A 19613-nucleotide genomic window follows, 5' to 3' on the forward strand; every position below is an offset into this window, starting at 1 on the left:
ATTGTTACACCACGTAGGGATCGTTTATTTGTGTAGTAAAAAAAGTGCGAATTCTTGTTGGTGTTTATGGTTCATACTGACTTCCTGTTATTAATGTAACCATGGCAACGGACAAATAGTGAACACTCGTTTTCTGCACAAGCCTAGAGCAGTTCATATTTATTATCAAAGTCTGTCTGTCTGTCTGTCTGTCTGTCTGTCTGTCTGTCTATCTATCTATCTAGTGAAGAAACAATATTATACTTAAATATTATTGTTCCTTCACATCTACAGACAGACAGACAGAGACGGACAGATAGATAGATAGATAGACAGACAGACAGACAGACAGACAGAGAGATGGACAGACAAACAGACAGACAGATAGATAGATAGATAGACAGACAGACAGACAGACAGACAGACAGACAGACAGAGAGATGGACAGACAAACAGACAGACAGATAGATAGATAGACAGACAGACAGACAGATAGACAGAGAGATGAACAGACAAAGACAGACAGATAGATAGATAGATAGATAGATAGATAGATAGATAGATAGATAGATAGATAGATAGATAGATAGATAGATGGACAGACAGACAGACAGACCAACTGAAGAGGAGCTCATGTTGATGGAGTAATCTGGGCAAAAAGAATATTTGAATATAAATGCTATACAGATGATTTGTAACTGAGCCCCGCCCCCTGGAGAACGTTTCCACAAGCGCCCCCCTGCTCCCAGTCTGAGGTGTTTGGTGGAACTGGCGATGGTTTTAAAGGTCAACATGCGAGCCTCACGAACATTTCTTAGCTCCTGCATCCTGACAAGAAGCCCACACCAGAGTGGAGTGAGATTGTCGCTTAAAACGCATCCAAGAGTGGGCGAAAGTGCCAAGCCTCGCCTCGCCTCGCCTGGCCTGGCCTCGCCTCCCCCCCTGTGATTCATCAGCAGGCTGCGCGACGGTGGCTTGCCAGCACGACACGATATCTGCTCGGAGCTCCGCCACCTGCTTCCTACAGCGACACAACAGAAGGAGACGACTTCATCTCTGGCAGCCGTCTTAAACCACTGTTTTTTTTACGGTTTGGAATATTACTGGGAATAGACGCAGCGTCCGAAAGCCAAAATTATTTCTTCATTTAACAGCAGCTGAGGAGAAGCCAAAAGTCAAAATAAATATATACATCCTGTTTAAATGACACTGAAGTACAACAGTGAGGCATTTCTTTTAAAACGTGGTGTTTTAACCGGTGTCGATGGCTAAAGCGGTGTATAATGGCCTGGGATTATTATCTCCACACCTGCATTAAACACAGCAGGGTTCATGAATATGCATGATCAGTATGCAAATCAGCAAGCAAGATGCACAGTTTCAGGCTCAAATTACATCATCAATTTGTCACCAATTTATTTAACAGCAGCAAATCTGTCAGGATATATTTCAACGTTACCGTGACAACCGCAGCGTTGTTCACCGAATTCAGTGAAGTTAGCGAGCAGGCTAGAACATAGCTATGTTCTGTGGCTAGGTGTCATAACTGGCATATGAACAATTCGAAGTATCACCATATTGTAGAACCATAATGTCTGCATCAATAAGCCACTGCTCTGTTACTCAATAACTCAAGGCGCAGGTCAGGCCAGAAAAAAGGCGGCCATGTTTGTTTTTCCATTTGAACATGGAGGCCAAGTCTGTACGGTGTTGTAGAATTTGTTCACACACTTCAAAAGGAGGCATAAAGCTGTGAGCTGCCACTTCCCTTCAGGAGTGTTAGCTCTGGCCTGGTCTGCGTTTCCTACTGAATGGAGTCATTGTAGAGTCTGGAGCTGCTGAATCCAGACCGGAGCTCCACCCAGATGTGGTCACATGACGTTCTCTCGCTCTTATTTTCAGCCACGTCAACTTTCAAGCTCGATATTTTCCTTTTCGATAGAATTCACTGGTGAAACTCTCACGGCTCAACTATCCAGTGTTGTAATGTAACGGAGCACAAACACTTCGTTACTGTACTTAAGTAGAAATGACACGTATCTGTACTTTACTTCACTAATTAAATTTATGTCAACTTTCACTTTTACTCCACTACATTTCCTAGATAAAATGTCCACTTTTACTCTGTTATATTTCCACTAAACGTCTTCGTTACTCGTTACTACAAACTAAAATCAGAAGAAATGTGTGTGACTGTAATAAGGGAGGTTTGGTGAATCACTGCTCCTAGATTACATTACGCTCCACACACTCTATTTCAGCGTAATGTTGTCAAAGGAGCAGTGGTGGAGCCAGAGGGGTGTCCGGGGTGACAATGAACACCCCTGACATCTGATTGGCCACCCCAGGTACCACCCCGAATTTTTATTTGATAGCATTGGAAGTTTGGTGCTGATCGACATCTCATTTCACCTATCAAAAGAAGTCTTCGTTTGACGTTTGGTCGCGGCGCCGCTCAACATTTCAAATCCATCAAATCAATGACAATAAAGAGTTGAGAGGTAGAGAAGAAAACTGTAACATCAGATTACGCTAAGTTTTGAGATTAAACATCAGGATTTAGTTTTCCAGAAAAATATTTCGAAAGTTACGTCGCTATATAAATTGACGTTAGACGCTTTAACAGATTAATCAGACAAGAGACATCGGTTCGTTCCCCAGTTTAACCATAATATACATGACGTAGACATTTGTGTTAGTTATACACGTATACAGTGCAGTGTGTGTGTGTGTGTGTGTGTGTAAGTCTTTAACTGTTTAGCTAATATGAGGTAACTAGTTTTACAGTGTTAGTGTTTAATGTTGTTATTAAACTATGTATCTGGTAACGTTACTCAAAAGATTACTGACACCCTGTTAGCTATCATACAGGTGATTATAGTAGTCATTTATGCTGACAGTTGATTTTAAAGAGCAATTATTATTATAGTGGGATTTATAGTTAAAGTTGAGTTTTAATTAAAAAACATCTGTATTTGATGCTTAAATGTATTATATTCATGTGTCATATTTTTACATTGGGTCAATAAAAAAATGAAAAGAAAGACAGAGATATCAGAAGCAAACACATACAGATCAGGTACAGACCCCAGCCCCCCGCCCCCAGCCCCCACATCACCACAGTACCCCAGAGCAGCTTCCTGCCTGATGCTAGTAATCAGACGTCACAAGAACCACCAACAGGTTTGAGAACCCACCAGGCAGACAGTCAGTCAGTCACGTGTCCAGTTCAGAATGTAACTTTAGCTTGTTATAGATGATTTCATCAGTTTAGGCTTTACATAAAAATGTAATTAGGTGTTGGTTTGTGTGACGTACATAAGATAAAAAAATAACATAATATATTATAAATTATAAAATAGATTATGAGAGATATACTGTATTCTATCTCTAATGAGCAATTATGGGATTCATCCATGCTCCTTGTTAGGGTCATTTGTGTCATAGTCTGTGGACTCCCTAAAGTTACCCCCTAAAGTTACCCCCTGGCCACCCCCTGGCCACCCCCTGGACACCCCATTTGCAGGAAATGTTTCTGTACATTGGAATAAAAGATTCTTCCTACCAGATGAAGAGCCTCTTATGTCCACCGAAAACCACTGAAATTTTACTTTTTACTTTTACTTCAAATACTTAAGTACATTAAATATCAGATACTTTAAGACTTTTACTTGAGTAATATTCTAAAAGGTGACTTTCACTTCTACTAAAGTCTTTTTCTAGTAAGATACTTGTACTTTTACTCACGTATTGCTTTGTACTATTTTATACAACACTGCAGGTAACGTTGAAGATTGAGCTCCAGTTGCTCGGGGGGTGGGGGTGGGGGTATTGTGAAAATAGACAGAACACCAAATAAACATGATGTTTATATTGTGATTTATTATATTGTGATTTTGAGACAACTTGACGACCATCAACATCATTCTTATCGTCTAATCACCACTGTTCATGTGGACCAATCACCATTCACCATTATGCCTATCGTCCTGTCATCCAATTGCTATTGTTCCTATCATCAAGTCACCAATGTTCCTGTCAACCAATCACAGATCTCCGTATTTCCTACCAACTAGCAGTCATTTTGATCTCGTACCTGTTGCAGGTGGTCTGATGAGGTCCATGATGACCGAGTCGGCTCCTTTGGTGTAGACGGTAATCTGCTCGGTCAGTGGATGTCGCACCACCACAGACATGCGCTTACGTGTGGAGTCGAACCCGAGCGTGTGCAGCAGCTCGAAGCTTAGCTTCCCCACATGTGGCAGCTCCACAGTCACCTGATCCGCCAGTCGGCCCACCAGGGCACAGTTGTAGGCCCGCGCGGCGTACACCAGAGCCGCTTCATCCGGAGACTCCGCTTCATAACGTAGCTCGCCTTCATCACGAGCAGGAGCCCTGGAGTGTCCTTGAAGGACGGGGCTGAAGGCCTGCTGCAAACGCTCCTCGTCTAGCTTAGCCAGCGCAATCTCGGCTGACGGAGACGACAGGACGCTGGAGGTGGCACGCTGAGACGACGAGCATTTGGTGGCCAGGCTGGACGAGCTGCTGTTGTTGGAGCCGGACGTCAGGCGACTTGGCGTGAAGCGCTTGATAAAGTCCTCAATGGTCTTTACCGGAGATTTCAGCTCAAAACGACGCACCTAAAAAAAAAAAAATTCACTTCAGATCTGATTTCATTAGAACATTATCTTCATGTTTTTCTGCAAGTTTCTCTGCCGATGTTTTTCATTTCTTTTCTATAATATTAAACAGTTAGTATAATATGGATTATTATTAATTAATTCAATGATTTTTTTTTTAAATGAAATGAAACTACAAATAAATCAGATTATTGATTATTATTTATTTATTTTATTTATTTATTAATACTTTTTTTCAATCAAGAATTATATTTCAACCAAATTACAGATTGATTTTTTTTATTTTAGTGTTAAAACTTCATGTTCTGTCTCTACAACAAGCCACAAACAAGTCATGTGTGTGTGAGACGTGTGTTTGTGTTGAGGTCCACACCCATGAAGATCTTGGCAGTGATTAGCTCCAGTTAAGGGAAGGGCTGCTGTGGGCTATCTGCACTTCACACACTCCCTCACTCACATCACTCAAGTCCACATAATCATTTCGACATAAACCCAGAGTCTGATCCGGGCGGAGCGCTCGGACGTGACGGGTTCAACATGTCGGACTCGTGGGCCACGCCTGCAGGAGAAACGTGCAGCAGAACTTCAGGAGTCCAGGATCAAAGTGAGGGATGTGTAAGATGAGACGTGGCCATGAGTGTTTCAGACTTCTCAACTATTCACTTTATACACAGCATTAACATTAATATAATGAGGAACATGTTAACTTTAGACTTTTGGCCATTTTTGACTACAATTTATAAACCAAAAGAAGATCTGTAAAGCGAGGAAGTCGAGAGAAGAGCCAAAATGGTGAAAAGGGGGCGGAGATTTTTTTTTTTAAATCCCTAAATAACGGGACACGCCGCAGTGGCACTTCGATCAGCTCGACTGAGGCTCATACTGGTCACACGGGTCAGACTCCCACTGGGACACTGGGACCAGTCAGGGATCAGCGTGAACACACAGACTCACCTTCTGGCGTGGCTGATTGGGCGACGACACGACCACCGTGTTGCAGATGGTGAGAGCGATGAAGAAGTCGAAGACGTCACACAGGTCAGGAGGAATCTGGCTGAGGAGCTGATTGTGGAAGCGCATGAACTCCATCTGACTGCCGCACTCGTTCACCTTCTCCATCAGCTGAGGATCCGGAGTGATGTCTTTCTCCTACAGAGACGTTAACACCACGCATTACGGGAGAACATTCCAGAACAAACACAACACAACTCTGGGGATTTTCAGATCACGCTACACTTCCTGTGTCTGCTAACTAGCTCGTCATTTCAACACACTACACGTTAAGAAGGTTCCACAAAATGTCTCGTTTTTAACCAAGTTTGTTTTTTTTTTTTGTTCATGTTTTTTACAACAAAGAAATTCAGAGGTAATTAGGTTAGCGATTGATGCTAAGTGGTATATAATTATAGTATACATTTAATACTTTATGTTGATGTTCTCATTAAGTTTGGATATTTGTTTTCATCTGTGTAAAGCTAGCGAGCTAATTCCTTAGTCATAAGAGAATACTGTTCTCGTTGCTTAGCAACAGCATTCGACGTTTTCCACAGTATTTTGGACTGGATGCTGAATGCTAGCTTGCTAAAGTCCCAAATTTCACAATTACCATTAGATTTACATTTAAAGATAAACGTAAACTGTAAAGCAGGACTAACTTTATTTAGGTCTGCACTGACAGACCAGTGTGTGTTAGTAAGTGTGTGTATTGTACTTTTGTGTGATGTAGTGTGAGTGTGTGTATGTTGTGAGTGTGTATTGTACTGTGTGTGTTTTGTAGTTTGTGTTGTACTTTTGAGTGTTGAAAGTGGGTGTGGTGTTGTAGTGTGTGTGTGTGGTGTTGTAGTTTGTGTGTGTGTGGTTTTGTAGTGTGTGTGTGTGTGTGTGTGTGGTGTTGTATTGTGTGTGTGTGTGGTTTTGTAGTGTGTGTGTGTGGTGTTGTAGTGTGTGTGTGTGAGTGAGTTTCTGTAGTGTTGTAGTGTGTGTGTGTGTGTGTGTGTGTGTGTGTGGTTTTGTAGTGTGTGTGTGTGGTGTTGTAGTGTGTGTGTGTTGTGTTGTAGAGTGTGTGTGTGAGTGAGTTTCTGTAGTGTTGTAGTGTGTGTGTGGTGTAGTGTGTGTAGTGTGTGTGAGTTTCTGTAGTGTATGTGTGTGTGTGGTGTTGTTGTGTGTCTGTGTGTGGTGTAGTGAGTTTATGTGTGTGTGAGTGAGTTACTGTCGAATGTGTGTGTGGTGTTGTAGTGTGTGTGTGGTGTTGTAGTGTGTGTAGTCTGTGTAGTAGTGTGTGTTTATAGTGTGTGCACCCGTGTGTGTTTATAGTGTGTGCACCCGTGTGTGTGTGTAGTGTGTGTGTAGTAGTGCAGAATGTGTATGTGTGGTGTTGTAGTGTGTGTAGTGTAGTGTGTGTGTGTAGTGTAGTGTGTGTACCATGGGGCTTATGAAGGCGGTGTGTTTGGACAGGATGTTTATGTGTGTGTGTGTGTGTGTGTGTGTACCATGGGGCTGCTGAAGGCGGTGTGTTTGGACAGGATGTTTATGTGTGTGTGTGTGTGTGTGTGTGTGTGTACCATGGGGCTGCTGAAGGCGGTGTGTTTGGACAGGATGCTGGCCCTCTTGGCCTCGGCTCTGCTCCCTGTGCGTCGATGTGATTTGGTGCTCTGTGAGCGCAGGACGACTCGGCCGCTGTGTTGACTACACACACTGTCTCTCCTGGGTAAAGTTCCTCCGTGAGACACACACTCCTCCTCCTCAGAGTCCACGTCCTGGTACATCATCGCCAGCCTCCGCGCTGCAGCGGCACAAACAGTGACATGTTTATAAAGTAAAAAACGCTCCAGCTTCAGTGTAGACCAGAGTGTGTGACTCTTGTTGACTCAGTTGATGACTGTAACGTGTGTGTGTGTGTCTGTGTGTGTGTTTGTGTGTGTGTCTGTCTCTCTGTGTGTGTGTCTGTGTGTGTGTCTGTGTCTCTGTGTGTGTGTCTATGTGTGTGTGTGTCTCTCTGTGTGTGTGTCTCTGTGTGTGTGTGTGCCTGTGTGTGTGTCTGTGTGTGTGTGTCTCTGTGTCTGTATGTGTCTCTCTGTGTGTGTGTCTCTGTGTCTGTATGTGTCGCTCTGTGTGTGTGTCTCTGTGTGTGTGTCTGTGTGTGTCTGTGTGTGTGTCTCTGTGTCTGTATGTGTCTCTCTGTGTGTGTGTCTCTGTGTGTGTGTCTGTGTGTGTGTGTCTGTGTGTGTGTGCGTGTCTGTGTGTGTGTGTGTGCGTGTCTGTGTGTCTCTGTGTGTCTGTGTGTGTGTGTCTCTGTGTGTCTGTGTGTGTATCTGTGTGCGTGTGTGTATCTGCGTGTGTGTGTGTGTGTGTGTGTGAGACGGAGATCCATGAACTCAACAACGTATATACACACATCATGATTTTAAATTTGCACAGAATTGAGAAATTAAGTTTCTAAACAACAACAAAAAAACAAACAAAAATAAACCACAAAAAAAAAAATCCACAAAATAACTTCAACTTTATTCCAAAAATCTTGAATTATTTTATATTAAAATCAGCTCCATGTTGTCACCTGTTCAAAACGACACATTACCTTATAAGGAAAAGAGGGTGGAGCCTAACTGTCCTGTCTAGGGGCTACGAACATAGTGTGAATATTGTAGATAATTATTGAAATGATATTGATTTATATTTCAAAAAAAGATTAGTTTTAATTAGTCTGTTATAAATAAATAAATAGATAAATAAATAAATAGATAAATAAATAGATAAATAAATAAATAGATAAATAAATAAATAAATAAATAGATAAATAAATAGATAAATAAATAAATAAATAGATAGATAGATAGATAGATAGATAGATAGATAGATAGATAAATAAATAGATAAATAAATAAATAAATAGATAAATAAATAGATAAATAAATAAATAAATAGATAGATAGATAGATAGATAGATAAATAAATAAATAAATAGATAAATAAATAGATAAATAAATAAATAGATAAATAAATAAATAAATAAATAGATAGATAGATAGATAGATAGATAAATAAATAAATAAATAAATCAGTACTGAAAATAATGATTAGTTTCAGTATCATTTGAAACTGCTGACTGATTTCAGTCATTAAAGTTAGCGAGCTCATGCTAACCGTTAGCGTCATGTGAGTACTCGACTCCAGCCACGGTGCAGCGGCGGAACACCATCTTGTTCTCGGTGAGCGTTCCCGTCTTATCAGAGAAGATGTACTGCATCTGGCCGAGGTCCTCTGTGATGTTGAGAGCTCGACACTGCAGGTGAGAGTCCGTCTCCTCGTCATACAGCTCCACGTCCTGGTGGATGAAGTAAACCTGACAGATCTTCACGATCTCGATGGAGACGAAGAGTGAGATGGGGATCAGCACCTGGGCATCAGGAGGAACATCAGGTGTTAACACCAACAGGAGTGAGGGACCTCTCTCTACACACACCACCTCTCTACACACACACACACACACACCACCTCTCTCTACACACACACACACCACCTCTCTCTACACACACCACCTCTCTCTACACACACCTCCTCTCTACACACACACACACCCACCTCCTCTCTACACACACACACACCTCCTCTCTACACACACACACCCACCTCCTCTCTACACACACACACCCACCTCCTCTCTACACACACACACACCCACCTCCTCTCTACACACACACACCCACCTCCTCTCTACACACACACCCACACACACCCACCTCCTCTCTACACACACACACCCACCTCCTCTCTACACACACACACACACACCCACCTCCTCTCTACACACACCCCCCCACCTCCACTCTACACACCCCACCTCCACTCTACACACCCCCCACCTCCTCTCTACACACACCCACCCACCTCCTCTCTACACACACCCCCCACCTCCACTCTACACACCCCCACTTCCACTCTACACAACCCCCCTCCTCTCTACTCATACCACCTCTCTCTACACACACCACCTCTCTACACACACACACCACCTCTCTCTACACACACCACCTCTCTCTACACACACCTCCTCTCTACACACACCTCCTCTCTACACACACCTCCTCTCTACACACACCCCTCCTCTCTACACACACCTCCTCTCTACACACACCCCTCCTCTCTACACACACCCCTCCTCTCTACACACACCCCTCCTCTCTACACACACCTCCTCTCTACACACACACCTCCTCTCTACACACACACCTCCTCTCTACACACACACCTCCTCTCTACACACACACCTCCTCTACACACACACCTCCTCTCTACACACACCACCTCTCTCTACACACACCACCTCTCTCTACACACACCACCTCTCTCTACACACACCTCCTCTCTACACACACCCCTCCTCTCTACACACACACCTCCTCTCTACACACACACCTCCTCTCTACACACACCTCCTCTCTACACACACCTCCTCTCTACACACACCTCTCTACACAAGCTTCACTTTAATAATAAAGTTTATAAAAATGTATGTGAATTTTTTTCATTAAAATAAATTGACAATTAAATTTTCAGCACTAAAATAGATTTATAATAATATTGTGTAGAATAAAGAAATAAAACATCTAAATAAAAAACTAAAAACTACACGTTGAGATCAGAATGTGTTCAGTTTGGTGCTTCAGTGATGTTCAGCTCGTCTCAGCAGCGCTGCTTCTCACCTGGAACACGATGATCATGGTGAGGAACAGATACACGGCCGAGACGACCGGAGACAGATCAGTTCCCTCAGGACTCAGAACATCAAACACTGGCCTCTTATCACCGTACTGAAACATCCACAAACCGTGACCTACACACACACACACACACACACACACACACAAAGAAAACACACACAGAGAAAACACACAGACACACACAAAGAAAACACAATACACACACAGAGAAAACACAATACACACACACAGAGAAAACACAACACACACACAGAAAACACACACACAGAGAAAACACACACAAACGCACACACAGAAAACACACAGACACACAAAGAAAACACACAAACAGAGAAAACACAATACACACACACAGAACACACACACACACACAAAGAAAACACACACACACGCACACAGAAAACACACACAGAGAAAACACAATACACACACACAGAAAACACAATACACACACACACAGAAAACACACACACAGAAAACACAATACACACACAGAAAACACACACACAGAGAAAACACACACACAGAAAACACACAGACACACAAAGAAAACACAATACACACACACAGAAAACACACACACACACACACAAAGAAAACACACACACGCACACAGAAAACACACACACGCACACAGAAAACACACACACGCACACAGAAAACACACACACGCACACAGAAAACACACACACGCACACAGAAAACACACACACACACACACACACACACAGAAAACACACACAAAAAAAAACACACACACAGAAAACACACACACACACAGAAAACACACAAAAAAAACACACACACAGAACACACACACACAGAGAAAACACAACACACACACAGAAAACAATACACACACACACAGAGAAAACACAATACACACACACAGAAAACACACACACACAAAACACACACACAAAACACAATACACACACAGAGAAAACACAAACACATACACACAGCACAAACAAAACAACACACAGAAGAAGATGCTGCTTAGTGATGTGGTTGCGTATGTGTTCTGTAGAGACACTGTGTGTGTGTGTGTGTGTGTGTATAAACTCTACGTACCGATGGCGGAGAACAGACACATGACCAGCAGGATGATGACACACCAGAAGACGTCGACGTTCATCCTCCGCTCCAGTTTACTTCGTTTGTATCGCGGCCCGTTGTTGTTTAACATGGCTTTAGTTTCATGACCTGAAAAACAAACACAACAGTGATTTGTTAAGTGAGAACGACACTAACTGACTGACGCTGGGGTGAACAGTGATTTGGAAAGTGGGTGGAGCTCTGAACAGGAGTGGATTAGAGTGGGCGGGGCTTCAACTAGGTGACTTGTTACCTGCATAGATGACGATGCCCACAGCTTCCTCTGTGTTACGAATGGTGCAGCCTCTAAGCAGCAGGTTGTCTTTGTAGAGACCATCTCTCCTTCCATTACGATGGAGTCTGTCTCACACACACACACACACACACACACACACACACACACACACACACACACACACACACACACACACACACACACACACACACACACACCTGTTATTTCATAAAACACAGTGCAGATTAATAACAGTGCCTCAGGCTGTGGACAGATCAGAGCAGTGGCTTCACCCCATCACACATGCAGCATCAGCATGAAAAGGAGCAGGAGGAACAACTCGTCCAACAGAACTACAGTGTGTATACACACACACACACACACACACACACACACACACACACACACACACACACACACACACACACACACACACAGAGCCCTGGGCCTTTCACCCTCCTCATTGGCAGATGTTCTCTGGGGTAACTGGGTAACAGAGCGTTGGTTGCACACCAGCAGCATCTGTTCTCCATCACACTGAGATATAAATGTCATAATAATTCTCCACCCTGTCAGCTGACTCACTGCCCTGCTACCATCAGCACAAAGTCTTCATCTGCTGCTCTTCTACACCTTCAAACACACACACACCTTCTCACACACACACACACACAGGTACCATGCGGTACTTGCTCTAATTAAAGGTAACCCCAGGTTAAACCCCCCTAAGGTGGAACACACTAATGTTTGTTATCAGTCCAGAGACGAAATAAACCTTCAGCTGAGAATCTTCAAAACACACTCCTGTATTTCACCATCAAAATGAAACCGACTCCTACTTTAGTTGGGTGGAGCTACAACTAAAATAGATTACTGATTGGAATTGTCTGAGTCTTCAGTAGTGTGATGTGGTTTGGTTAGAGTGGGCGGAGCTCTGCTCTCTGATTGGGTGAGATGTGATTTGGTTAGAGTGGGCGGAGCTCTGCTCTCTGATTGGGTGAGATGTGATTTGGTTAGAGTGGGCGGAGCTCTGCTCTCTGGGTAAGATGTGGTCTGGTTAGAGTGGGCGGAGCTCTGCTCTCTGATTGGGTGAGATGTGATTTGGTTAGAGTGGGCGGAGCTCTGCTCTCTGATTGGCTGAGATGTGATTTGGTTAGAGTGGGCGGAGCTCTGCTCTCTGGGTAAGATGTGGTCTGGTTAGAGTGGGCGGAGCTCTGCTCTGATTGGCTGAGATGTGGTTTGGTTAGAGTGGGCGGAGCTCTCCTCTCTGATTGGGTGAGATGTGATTTGGTTAGAGTGGGCGGAGCTCTGCTCTCTGATTGGGTGAGATGTGATTTGGTTAGAGTGGGCGGAGCTCTGCTCTCTGATTGGGTGAGATGTGGTTTGGTTAGAGTGGGCGGAGCTCTGCTCTCTGATTGGGTGAGATGTGGTTTGGTTAGAGTGGGCGGAGCTCCGCTCTCTGATTGGGTGAGATGTGGTTTGGTTAGAGTGGGCGGAGCTCTGCTCTCTGATTGGGTGAGATGTGGTTTGGTTAGAGTGGGCGGAGCGCTGCTCTCTGATTGGGTGAGATATGGTTTGGTTAGAGTGGGCAGAGCTCTGCTCTCTGATTGGGTGAGATGTGGTTTGGTTAGAGTGGGCGGAGCGCTGCTCTCTGATTGGGTGAGATGTGATTTGGTTAGATTGGGCGGAGTTCTGCTCTCTGATTGGGTGAGATATGGTTTGGTTAGAGTGGGCGGAGTTCTGCTCTCTGATTGGGTGAGATGTGGTTTGGTTAGAGTGGGCGGAGTTCTGCTCTCTGATTGGGTGAGATGTGGTTTGGTTAGAGTGGGCGGAGCTGTGTGAGATGTTATTAAACTCCAGGAAGGTTACAGACAGACACTCACACGTACTCAGAGATAATTAATCAGTTACTGATTAAACTTCCGGGTTACAGTGTGTTTAAGCATTCTGTACTTACATGTAACCACGGAAACGGTTCAGGTCGTTGTTTGGCTTCTCACACTCGATAACACTGTTGTACTTCATGGGGTCGAACTCAGTGTCCTGAAAAAACAAAAGTTATATTCAGACACTCAGACCTGCTCGAAATCACACTGGGACTGAAGATGTAACAAATCACATCATTTCTTTATCACACTCGTCTACTGAATTATAGCTGAGCAGAAACGCAGGCAGATGATTCGCTGTGTGTCGTCTTCATCTTCTACAAAGAGGAGCTGTGTTTAGATGATTATTAAAGTCTAGAGTGAGAAACGATGACTCAGTGCTTATTCTGTAGAACAGGAAATTCTAATTAGGAATAAAGTATCACAAGTATATGTACCGGGGGGCTTAGTGGTTATCACGTTCGCCTCACACCTCCAGGGTCGGGGTTCGATTCCCACCTCCACCTTGTGTGTGTGGAGTTTGCATGTTCTCCCTGTGCCTCGGGGGTTTCCTCCGGGTACTCCGGTTTCCTCCCCCGGTCCAAAGACATGCATGGTAGGTTGATTGGCATCTCTGGAAAATTGTCCCTAGTGTGTGATTGTGTGAGTGAATGAGAGTGTGTGTGTGTGTGCCCTGTGATGGGTTGGCACTCCGTCCAGGGTGTATCCTGCCTTGATGCCCGATGACGCCTGAGATAGGCACAGGCTCCCCGTGACCCGAGGTAGTTCGGATAAGCGGTAGAAGATGAATGAATGAATGAAGTATATGTACCAAAAATTGGATTAGCTAGCTAGCTAAATTACAACTGATTAATACTTAACAATTTAAAAAAAAAAAATTCTTTAAATCTTGAACCTCAATAATAAAATTCCATAACTATGCAGTTCCTCCATGTTATCCAGTCCTCACTCACTGCTTGCTTAATATCATTAACGTCATCTAGCTTAGCTAGCCGGGTAGCTAGCTGCAAGTAAACTAGCTCACAGGTTCCTATGTGCAAATGAGACTCTCGATTTTTTATAACATCTGAAGTTTCTCGGATTTCTTCTACTGGTTCATTTCTGGTCTTTTGTATATCAGAGGTCATTGTTCTGAAGTAGTGGTGACATCACAAACTGAGCTCATCCGTAGCTCCGCCCATGAAACGGTTTAATTCAGACGAACTGACAAACGTTTTACTCGTTCGAAAGACAAAAATAAAAACAAACAAAAACAAACCACTAAAATCCACAGTGCAGATGAAACGTCATATTCGTATGTTTAATAAATGTTCTAATAAATTAACAAATATATAATTATACTGTGTTGCTTGAAAGTTTGTGAAACCTCTATAAACATCTATATTTCTGCATACATTTGACCCAAAACATCAGATTTACTCTCAAGTCCCAAAAGCAAACAAAGTGAACACAATCTAACATTCATTCATTCATTCATCTTCTACCGCTTATCTGAACTACCTCGGGTCACGGGGAGCCTGTGCCTATCTCAGGCGTCATCGGGCATCAAGGCAGGATACACCCTGGACGGAGTGCCAACCCATCACAGGGCACACACACACACACTCTTATTCACTCACACAATCACACACTACGGACAATTTTCCAGAGATGCCAATCAACCTACCATGCATGTCTTTGGACCAGGGGAGGAAACCGGATTACCCGGAGGAAACCCCCGAGGCACGGGGAGAACATGCAAACTCCACACACACAAGGCGGAGGCGGGAATCGAACCCCCAACCCTGGAGGTGTGAGGCGAACGTGATAACCACTAAGCCACCGTGACCCCCTACAATCAAACAGATCAGACAAATATATTATACTTGGTCATTTTTTTTATTCAGGAAAATGCTCCGATGTTCTAGATCTGTGAGAGGCAAAAGTATGTAAACCTCTAGGATCAGTATTTAATTTCAAGGTCAAATTAGAGTCCATCTGATTTCAGTCGATGAGACGACAATCGGGTCTCCGTGAGGGAACAGAAATATCAAAGTCTGATGTTCATGACGTGTGTTTGTGGAAGTGGATCATTGCAAAAACAATGGAGATTTCTGAGGATTTCAGAAAAAGAGTTATTGTTGCTCATCAGACGACATCCTCTTTATAAAGCTGGGACTCAGTCATATAGATTCTGTAGAAATGGTGGACATTTAAGACCAGACCAATCAACTAAAGGGGTCTTTTGCTTCGGCTTATGTTAATGTTCATGAGTCTGACATCAGGTGAACACTGAACATCCTCAGAGTCACAAGTCACCACTCTCCAAAAAGAACACTGATGTCCATGAAGTTTACTAAAGGTCATGTGGACAAGACAGACGACTGTTGGAGAAATCCTTTGTTGAGGAATGAAACCAAAAGAAAACTTTTTGTTTTAAAAATGAGAAGTGTTATTTTTAGAGGAAGTTAAGTACCGAATTGCATCATAAGACCTGTGAAACATGCTGGTGGTGGTATCATGCTGTGGGTCTGTAGTGCTGCATCTGGACCAGGAGCTTACCATCATTGGTAAGTGATCTCTAAATGAAAATATCAGAACATCTGACCATGAACTGGAGCTGAAGAGAAAATGGATCGTACACCAAGACAACGAGCACAAACACCAAGTCTGTGCACCAAAGACTGATTAAAGAGGAACAAAGGTAACGTTTTAGAATGAACAAGTCAATGTCCTGACTTTAATCCAACAGAAATGTTGTAGGACCTGAAGCAGTCAGATCATGTGAGGACACCCAGTAAAACCCCAGTGTTGAAGCTCTTCTGTACTGAGGAACAGAATAAAGATCTACACTGTTGTACAGAACTGATCAAAAGTTACTGGACACTTTTACTTACAGTTTATTTCTGCACAAAGAGTCACAACAGATACTGAAATAAAGTTTCTCATATTTCTGCCAGTCACACATCTGAAATGTCGGATCGTTTTTCTCGATAATTAAAGAAAGTATAATTTTTTTGCTCATTTATTTGATTCTTTTAGGACTTGTTTGAAAATCTGATGATGTTTTGGGTCACATTTCTACAGAAATATAGGAATTCTTAAATGTTAATAACTTTCAAGCCACACTGTTTACACATGTATGTACCGCATATAGAACTATTTTCTTACAATTACTTTTAATATTATTAAACGTTTCATTATGTTATATTTAAATTTAAATGTATTTTTAACATTATTAACTTTTCCTAGCCGTTTGTATTGCGTTCGGCGTCTTCTTGGGAAGCTGAAGGTTTGGAAGTAAAAGGTTTTATTTTTGTCACATCGGTGGTCATTTGTTGTCTGTGTAACTTTGCCAGCTGGGTTTTAAAGTGAAAATATCTTGACCACTGTGTGTGTGTTTGTGTGTGTAATTAAGATGAAGTCACAGATGAGTGGCAGCAGTTTTGTGTTTAACAGAGTAAATATGAAGCAGCTGAATCCACTCGGTGAACAAACCAGCAGTAAAACGTTCCTCTGCCTGCCGCAGCCTCGAACGCAACGATTCCTGTTAGTGTGCAAACCGTCACACGGAACCTTCCTGTGGAAAAATGTTTCACTGTGACGCTACTGAATTAAACACACAGAGTCTGTGCGCTCACCAGGTCGATAAAGCTCCGCACCACCTGCCTCTGCTTCAGGTTGGTCTCTCCGTCCAGCGTGGCCGTCTCGATGTGACACAGTCGGTCCGGATCGCTGGAGCTCAGTAGCAGCACGTCAGCAGGAACGATCTCGTTACAGCGCAGACGGATGAAGTCTCCCACACGCACATCCTTCCAGTACTGTTCCACGTAACGCCGCTCGGTTCTTCAGAGCAAAGACAGACACAGTGATTACACACCGGGTCACGGCACCACCAGATGAAACGTTAGCGCCGTGATACTGGTATATAAGAAGTCAACCTTTATCGTTACAAACTGGTTTTCAGTTCGATGCGAATAAAACTGCGAGAAACGTTTGACATGTAGAAGTTTTACAAATGAATCATTTCACATAACTAAAGATTCCTAATGCTTATTAATTCCACAATGCTAACTGCAGCAATGTGGGCGTGGCTTTACCCAGATACGTGTGATGTCATTGATATTAACATTAAAATATCTGTAAAAGAATAAACAATTAAAAAGCAGCAGCATATTCGCATCAAATCTCTTTAAATGACCACACACACACACACACACACAGTCACACACACAGACACACACACACACACACACACACACACACACGCACACACACAGACAGACAGACAGACACACAGACAGACAGACACACAGACGCACACACACACACACACACAGACACACACACACACACAGACAGACACACACACAGACAGACAGACACACAGACGCACACACACACACACAGACACAGACACACAGACAGACACACACACAGACAGAGAGACACACAGACAGACAGACACACAGACAGACAGACACACACACGCACACACACACACTATTGTGATACTCACTATGAGGCCAAACAATATATTTCTTTAAACATCCTGATTTTTTTTAACATCCAGTCATCTTTTAAGTCAACAACACTTCAGGGTCCTAAATAAACTCTGACCAACAGTGAGGCTGAATTTCGACTGGCTTCACTTTCTCCGTCAGTGTGAAAGTGAGAGCAGCGTCAGTGCTCTGAAGTGATCAGATCTCCACCTCAGCCTTCCAGAAAAAACACAAAAATAAATTTACAGGAGCTGAACAAACACAGACGCAGAGAGCGAGCCTCGCTAGAAGCTGAGTGAGAAACAATCCTCCTCTCTGTTCCCATTTCCCGCCCTTTACTGCTCAAGAACATGAAGCTTCTGGATAATTATAGTGATGAAGAGTAGAGTACAGCGAGGAAGAGTGTAGTGAAGTAGAGAGAAGGAGATCAATAATTATTAAGATGAGAGAAGTAGAATGAAGCAGAGTACAGAGCGAGGCAGGGTGAGGTATAGAATAAGACAGCGAGGCAGGGTGAGGTATAGAGTAGGACAGCAAGGCGGGGTGAGGTATAGAGTAAGGAAGCGAGGCAGAGTGAGGTGTAGAGTAGGACAGCGAGGCAGAGTGAGGTGTAGAGTAGGACAGCGAGGCAGGGTGAGGTATAGAGTAACGCAGCGAGGCAGAGTGAGGTGTAGAGTAGGACAGCGAGGCAGGGTGAGGTGTAGAGTAGGACAGCGAGGCAGGGTGAGGTGTAGAATAAGACAGCGAGGCAGAGTGAGGTATAGAGTAAGGCAGCGAGGCAGAGTGAGGTATAGAGTAAGGCAGCAAGGCAGAGTGAGGTATAGAGTAAGGCAGCGAGGCAGAGTGAGGTGTAGAGTAAGGCAGCGAGGCAGAGTGAGGTGTAGAGTAAGGCAGCGAGGCAGAGTGAGGTGTAGAGTAGGACAGCGAGGCAGGGTGAGGTGTAGAGTAGGACAGCGAGGCGGGGTGAGGTATAGAATAAGACAGCGAGGCGGGGTGAGGTGTAGAGTAGGACAGCGAGGCGGGGTGAGGTATAGAATAAGACAGCGAGGCGGGGTGAGGTGTAGAGTAGGACAGCGAGGCGGGGTGAGGTATAGAGTAAGGCAGCGAGGCAGGGTGAGGTATAGAGTAAGGCAGCGAGGCAGAGTGAGGTATAGAGTAAGGCAGCGAGGCAGAGTGAGGTATAGAGTAAGGCAGCGAGGCAGAGTGAGGTATAGAGTAAGGCAGCGAGGCAGAGTGAGGTATAGAGTAAGGCAGCAAGGCAGAGTGAGGTATAGAGTAAGGCAGCGAGGCAGAGTGAGGTGTAGAGTAAGGCAGCGAGGCAGAGTGAGGTATAGAGTAAGGCAGCGAGGCAGAGTGAAGTATAGAGTAAGGCAGCGAGGCAGAGTGAGGTATAGAGTAAGGCAGCGAGGCAGAGTGAGGTGTAGAGTAAGGCAGCGAGGCAGAGTGAGGTATAGAGTAAGGCAGCGAGGCAGAGTGAGGTATAGAGTAAGGCAGCGAGGCAGAGTGAGGTATAGAGTAAGGCAGCGAAGCAGAGTGAGGTATAGAGTAAGGCAGCAAGGCAGAGTGAGGTATAG

The 19613-nt window shown here is 43.8% G+C and overlaps 1 protein-coding gene across 1 annotated transcript in view; it reads right to left on the reverse strand.

The window, feature by feature from the left end:
- The window catches only part of atp10a (ATPase phospholipid transporting 10A), a 54046-nt gene that overhangs the window by 20605 nt on the left and 13828 nt on the right, over positions 1-19613 (reverse strand). The window contains exons 2-10 of the mRNA XM_060867369.1: positions 17179-17383; positions 13630-13715; positions 11691-11797; positions 11414-11545; positions 10322-10452; positions 8763-9015; positions 7181-7401; positions 5574-5768; positions 4076-4619 (exon numbers count right to left, since the gene is read on the reverse strand). Coding sequence (XP_060723352.1) covers positions 4076-4619; positions 5574-5768; positions 7181-7401; positions 8763-9015; positions 10322-10452; positions 11414-11545; positions 11691-11797; positions 13630-13715; positions 17179-17383 — 1874 coding nt within the window. The remainder of the gene's footprint in view (positions 1-4075; positions 4620-5573; positions 5769-7180; positions 7402-8762; positions 9016-10321; positions 10453-11413; positions 11546-11690; positions 11798-13629; positions 13716-17178; positions 17384-19613) is intronic.

Source organism: Tachysurus vachellii, chromosome 4 (assembly GCF_030014155.1).
Source record: "Tachysurus vachellii isolate PV-2020 chromosome 4, HZAU_Pvac_v1, whole genome shotgun sequence".
NCBI classification, from domain to species: Eukaryota; Metazoa; Chordata; class Actinopteri; order Siluriformes; family Bagridae; genus Tachysurus; species Tachysurus vachellii.